At 35.8% G+C, this 7,182-nt stretch overlaps 1 protein-coding gene across 1 annotated transcript; it reads right to left on the bottom strand.

Annotated features, from left to right (window-relative positions):
* Window positions 1-925: 925 nt before the first annotated feature.
* LOC18055804 (pyrophosphate-energized vacuolar membrane proton pump) lies at window positions 926-5,350 on the bottom strand. The gene is made up of 8 exons (XM_006453055.2): window positions 4,963-5,350; window positions 3,526-4,100; window positions 3,033-3,412; window positions 2,656-2,742; window positions 2,245-2,575; window positions 1,692-2,102; window positions 1,510-1,569; window positions 926-1,419 (listed from the first exon to the last, which is right to left on the bottom strand). The coding sequence occupies exons 1-8, from the start codon at window positions 5,222-5,224 to the stop codon at window positions 1,210-1,212; spliced, it is 2,316 nt and encodes a 771-aa protein (XP_006453118.1). The 5' UTR covers window positions 5,225-5,350; the 3' UTR covers window positions 926-1,209.
* Between the last annotated feature and the right edge of the window lie 1,832 nt (window positions 5,351-7,182).

Raw genomic sequence — 7,182 nt, 5'->3', positions numbered from 1 at the left:
ATTAAATGTCCATTCAAAACAAGAAATAAATTAATTTATCTTTAGTTATTTAAGTAATTTCAACTGAAAGGGGTTCTGCAAAGAATTTAGAGGGGGTGTCGGAAGTCCTACTAAATATTTTTCATTTTGTGTAAGATTATGTGTACTCTGGAATATATTTTGAATGGTCCAATTCCAATAAAAAAAATTTATTATAAAATATTCTAAAATGCACAGATACATAATTTACCAATATTAAATATGGAATTATCCCACCTTTTTATATTTTTACTTCTAATAATAATTCGTTTGTCAAATCATGTGCTCAGCACGAAATCTATAAGAAACTTAGCTTTAGAGTAAGGTAATCTCTAAATTTACATTTAATATAATTTATAATCACTAAAAATAATACAAAATTGAGTAACAAAAAGTTGGGTCAGGCAAGGCCAGTCTCATATATATATATTTATCTTGTTTTTTGTGGTTGTAAATTACCTCATAGTAAAAATTAATGACTTTCATATTTTACTTGCCTCCTCTTTATATGATACAGACCATTACACTTTTCATTGGGACGAAGAAATTCCCTAATAAATTATTACTGAAATGATTTATTTAGTTAATTAATTATTTTGCGATTAGTAATTGAAATGTAATCTTTATCAGAATCAATTAGCACCAAGAAGGGAAAAAGACAGTTGAGCAAGAAGATAAAATCAACCAACTACAGCCAACAAGAGGAAGAAAATTTGTCAATTTTAGATAACCAATTCTTCCATGGATGATAGTTTGCTCAAGCTCTTGCAACTTGTTCATAAATTGTCACGGTGATTTGAAAATATTTGACACTATCATTGTTGCTAATTTTGCATTGGTCTGTAATTAAACCTTTTGTACTGGCGCGCACATACAATGCAATAAAAAGAGCACAGGGAAAGAGTCGTGAAAAAATGGACGCTAAAATCGTTTTTTACTTCCAAAAATAAGAAACTTAAGAACAACGCAGCCCCGACTCATTCATTAGATAGACAAATTATCATCATCATCAACCCCTTGATGGAAAATTTTCTCACGCAATTCTGCTTTAAGAGATAGAATTTCAAAGGGTCAACGTCCTGACTCCTGAGCATACTAATATACATTCAGAGAAGGATACAGAGAAAAAGAACAAACAGAAATTAGGGTTGTTGGTGGACCGCCCAGGCTCCTGTCTGTTTGAGTATTCTTCTAATTCCATATCTTGAAAAGCAAGCCACCGTGTGTGGCGAAAAAGGGAGCAAAAACAAGTGATTCCACTGCCATTAGCTTGATTAGGATGTTAAGTGATGGTCCAGATGTGTCCTTCAATGGATCCCCAATTGTGTCACCAATGACCGCAGCCTTGTGTGGATCTGATCCTTTTGGACCAAGAGTTCTGGCGTGCTCTGAAGCGCCAGCCTATCATCCCCACATCAAATGTTTCAGAAACAACACTTCTCAAGAATCAAATCATGAAATAGCATTTATACAGTACACTCAAATGCATACCTCAATGTACTTCTTGGCGTTATCCCAGGCACCACCAGTGTTGGATGCAGAGATAGCAATCTGTAAATTTGGACAGGACATGACATCAGCATTTTTTAGATGAAGATTGAGAGGAGAATATTTGTGACTTTCACTATCATAGGCGCAATAAATCACTTATTAGGGGCATGGTAAACATTTACCTGTACACCTGAGACAAGGGAACCGGCAAGGACCCCAGAGAGAGTTTCCACACCAAAAAAGATACCAACAATAAGGGGTGTAAGCATGACAAGGGCACCAGGTGGGATCATCTCTTTGATGGATGCATCGGTGGAGATCTTAACACAGGTAGCATAATCAGGTTTGGCAGTGCCTTCCATAAGACCAGGGATGGTGTTAAATTGCCTGCGCACTTCCTCAACCATTTTAAGAGCTGCACTTCCCACACTCTTCATTGTCATGGCAGAGAACCAGTAAGGAAGCATAGCACCAACAATCAAACCAATAAACACTTTTGGAGTCAACACATCAACAGTTGAAATAGCTGCACGGCTCACAAAGGCACCAAAGAGGGCTAGCGACACAAGAGCTGCAGAACCAATGGCGAAACCCTGGAGACAGGCATAAAACATCTCTCAAGTTATTTGGATGAAGATCTAATATTTCTCAAAGCAACAATATGGAAAAGCAGCTGATACAAGACATGCATCAACAGATACAAGTTCGAATTTAAGTGTAAACAATTTTACAAACCTTTCCAATAGCTGCAGTGGTGTTTCCTGCAGCATCAAGAGCATCAGTTCTCTCTCTGATTCTGTGGCTCATGCCTGCCATCTCAGCAATGCCTCCAGCATTGTCACTGATGGGACCATATGCATCAATAGCCAATCCAGTAGCTATGGTGCTTAGCATTCCAAGGGCGGCAACTGCAATACCATACATGGCAGCAAAACTAAAACTGACAAAGATGCTGACTGCAATGGCAAAAATAGGAATAATAACAGATTTGTATCCCAATGCAAGGCCAAAAATAACATTAGTAGCAGCTCCAGTTCGGCAGGAATCAGCGACATCTTGGACAGGGCTGCAAAGAAAGCAAAGTTAAACGAATGATGATTGACAAAAGGAATAGTAAGGAAAATAACTGCAACAAACACTAATTACCTGTATGCATTGCTAGTGTAGTACTCGGTTACAAATCCAATAATAAGACCAGCCCAAAGACCAACAGCAACACATAAAAAGAGTTGCCTACAAAATTCAATTCAATGTCAGCATTCTAAAATCAATAGTTTTTTTTTTTTTCTTGGAGAAATAATCATTCTACGTAAGCATTGAACACGAGAGAGGCAATACTTTAATAAATGTCTCTATAGTCTTAACAAAAGTGAAGAAGCAACATCAGCATTCTAAAATCATTAGCCTTTTTTTTTTTTAGAGAGAAATAATCATTCTATCTAAGCATTGAACAGGAAAAGAAAATACTATAATAAATGTCTCTTATAGTCTTAACAAAAGTGAAGAAGAAATGTAGATCTTACCAGTTCTTCACAACTTTCTGGCTCCCAAAATTGAAGATGGTGAATGAAGATGGAAGAGCTATCCAACTAACAATTGCAATTGCAACAGTCATCAGAACAGTGGAGATGATGAGTTGCTTCTTCAAAGATGGCTCAATTTCCTTGACAGCCTTGATCTCAAAGATATCAGTTGCAAATAAAGTGGTGATCAAACAAACAATGATACCAGCAGAACTGATGAGCAGAGGATACAACATCGCAGTCAACTCATGATTGATTCCGAAAGAGGAGATTGAAGCAACCACAAGGGCAGCACAAGAGGACTCAGCATATGAGCCAAAAAGATCAGATCCCATTCCAGCAATATCTCCAACATTATCACCAACATTGTCAGCAATCACCTGCAAATATGAAACAAAATTAATAAAACTCAGTTGATGAAACAACTTCATAGTAATTAAAAAAAATAAAAAAAAACCCACAACATCACCAACACAAGGATTGTGATCCTTACAGCTGGGTTTCTAGGATCATCTTCCGGAATGTTCCTCTCAACCTTGCCAACAAGATCAGCACCAACATCAGCAGCTTTAGTGTAGATACCTCCACCAACTCTGCCAAAGAGGGCCATGGAGGAACCTCCAAGACCATAACCAGTTATAGCCTCAAAAAGACCAGACCAGTCATCACCATAATACAGCTTGAATAAGTTGATGGCGATGAAAAGCACTAAAAGACCATTTGCAGCTAGGAGAAAACCCATGACAGCACCAGATCTAAAGGCAACAATAAAAGCCTTCCCAACTCCCTTCCTTGCCTCCAGTGTGGTTCTTGCATTTGCATAGGTAGCAATTTTCATCCCAAGGAAGCCAGAAACAACTGAAGTGATGCCACCAAGCAAGAAGGATACAGTGCTGAAGGCAGCAGTGGCCAGAGCAGGCTTGCACATCTTAAATGGATCATAGGTGCAAGCCTGGCTCTTTGTGCTGAAGCCCTCAACAGAGCCAAGGAAAATGAAAATCAAGATTGCAAAAGCAACCATGAAAACACCAACATACTGATATTCAGTGAACAGGAAAGAGGTTGCCCCTGTCACATCAACGACACTCAAACAAATTTAGAAAGAATCCATCACCGGACCAAATTAAAAACAAATTTCAGAGAATTCAGCATGTTATATTCATTCTTTATAACTAATCAGAACATTGATCTTTTAGGTTTACAAAAATTTGTTCATCTGTTAGTGGGGTTAATTAAAGGTCAAATGTAACTTGTAATATTGCGACTCAGCAACCTTTGAAAATATTTGTAATAACAATATCGGGAGTTTTGTCCATTTCAATGTACTGTAGAGACACAATAGTGCCTCGTTCTCAAGTAGTATCTCACTCAATCTAATGGCTCAAGTGATGCGTTAGTCACACACTAAAGACACAGAAATTAGATCCACGGGAAAACGCTTGGATCCATCACGACGCACAAACATTTAATGGAAGTCTTTATATGTAGGAATATTAATTACTAGATAAACCAAATATACATATATTAAAATCATTGGAAACAAAGATCGCAGCATGAATCATCAAACCATGCCAACATACCCTAATTTTTTTAATATTATTTCACATTCCCAGATGATAGAATTAAAATATCATTTTAGTCCTGTAACAAAATTTTGTGTGTGTTTATATATATATTTTAGATGTCAAAAATATTTTTAATGTTCACATCCGATTTATGCCACCAAACAAAATAAAATAAATTTAATAAAATAATAAAAAGAACAAAATTGTGGGCCCAAATTTCAGGACCAGCCATCACCTCCGATCTGGAAACAAGCATAGTTTTAAAGAAGACACGTAGAACATGGCCCCCTGCTGAAATTACAACTTCATCCCCCTCAAAAATATCAAAAAGAAAAATTGTTAAAGAACTGGAAAGAACAATTCACCTTCAGAGATGGCGCTTTGAATTTCGGCGCATTTGATGACAACGTTGTGGTCATTAAGCCCTTCCTCTTCTTCAATGAGATAGTCAGTGCAGCCATTCTTGCCTCCGCCGGCGCCGGGGCTGTTCCCCGACGCGTCTCTGGCGGGAGACAGCTTGATGTTGGAGACGAGGACCCATTGAACCAGCGCGAACGCGATTCCAATAACGGCGCACACCGGTATCAAAATCTCCGCTCCGAGATCTGGCAGAATTGCCGCACCCATGGATTGAATTTTTCACCTACTCAGAAGGACGAAAACAAGTGCTCGTCTCCGTCGCAGGGGTAGAATTGGGAAAATGAGAAATTGATTTTGGCAGGGAGTGAAAGTATTGAATGGGAGAAATGTGTGGGGTTGTTTGCGTTTATATACCGCGAAGCAGAGTGACAGAAAGCGTGTGGTATTAATTTTGAAAAAAATAGAAATTAATTAATTAATTTGTTTATCCAAAATTAAATTGCATTAAAATTATTTCCAGATCTGTCCGCGCTGGAATTCCATTTAGAAAATGTCTTTTTACTAAATTGTGGTTGATGAGTGGCGTGACTTATTGTTTGTTTTTTTTTGGGTCCAAGGATTTTAACCTAAAAATAGATAACTGCGTAGCTGAAAACAAAAATGATTAAACAACTTAAAAACACGTTTTTTTCAGAGTCATTGGTTTTATCCATTTCTACTATTTGATCTAATTTTATACCAAAATTAATTAATTTTAAACAGGTTCTTTTCCCATGTTTTGCACTTAATTATTTAGTCTTTTCTTATTCATGGGAGATCAGTTAATCTTTAGTTAAGAAATTAAAGGTAGGATTTTTTAAATGTTTCATATCGGTGCATTAAATAAATTATTATTTTTTTGATATAGTTACTTTTTTAGTTATAAATTATTTATGTTAAGATCGTATTTGGTTGTTTTAAAATATTTTCTAATATTTCATAACATTCATTGTCAGACTTATCGTTAATTTATTGTTTATAAAATGAAAATTTCTTATATTTTTTAAAATTTTTGAGCTTTTTGAGCTATACCTATTATTATCGTTATTTTTAATTAAAGTATGATAATTTAATTAAAAATTTAGAGTATGTGGAAAAATTGAGCTGTCATAAATGATAATTTCATGAATTTACTGTATCTTAACATAATCCAGTCTTTTTAATTATATTATATCAACAACTTCGTAAAATTTAATTATCAATTTATTAAAAGAAGGAAAAAAAAAAAAGATCCGAATTACCTTTAAAAAGGGATAAAAGGGGAAGGAGGGTGAGAGAGAATATAAAAAAGTGAAATGAAAATTGAAAAGCTGTCAAGGTCTCGGAAGTTTGATTAGAAGTGACGAGTGGGCCCATTAAAGCATGGCACACGAATCTAATAATATTATCATAATTCAATTATCTGAGATGAAAGAGGGTTAGAGACAGTACTAGGATCATTATCCATCGTATAAAAAAAAAGATTTATATTCATACATAATTAATTATCTAGTAAGGACAACAGACCGCTCATTTGCTTGTAATTAAAAATGAAATTACTTGTAAGGACAGAAATATAGCAAATCCAGCTAAAGACAAAAACGATGCCGTCTCGTAAAAAATAACCCGTTTCTTTTCTCTGAAGATTGGTTCGGAGCTGACGTGTCAGTTTTATTCGGATAAGCACGATGAAGGTGCGTAATCCAAACGCACCCCATGCCCGATTCTTTGCTTTTCCGTTCTGATTCAATATTTACTTATTTATTTCATTTTTGTTGTTATTTTTATTTTGTTTATATATACATTTAACTTCTTTTTTTTTTTATAATTTTTGGGGGGATAAGATACAGACAGTTAACTTGTTGAATTTTTAACTAGACGGAACTTCACTTTCAAGAGAATGCATGTGTGCGCCAAGTCGTTGTACAGGTTTATGAGATTGTGGCCCCCCACGAATAATATTTACGTCCACCTAAATTTGATAAAAGCATTTCAGCCAACGGGAAGCAAAGATAATTCATCGAACCCCGCTGCTGCTTGACAATATTTTCCCAAAATAATAATAATATTATTATTTTTATTTTTATTTTTTTTTGGGGGAGGGAAAAAACGAACAAAACAAAATAGTTAGGCATCCGCATCGCAAATAGAGTGCTTTCGTGAGCACTACGGTGATGTAGTGGAGGAGACAAGATTGTCACCGTTGG

Source organism: Citrus clementina, unplaced genomic scaffold (genome assembly GCF_000493195.1).
Source record: "Citrus clementina cultivar Clemenules unplaced genomic scaffold, Citrus_clementina_v1.0 scaffold_1, whole genome shotgun sequence".
Classification (NCBI taxonomy): domain Eukaryota; kingdom Viridiplantae; phylum Streptophyta; class Magnoliopsida; order Sapindales; family Rutaceae; genus Citrus; species Citrus x clementina.
Note: the sequence above shows the minus strand (reverse complement) of the source record. Positions and strands in the feature narration are given on the sequence as shown.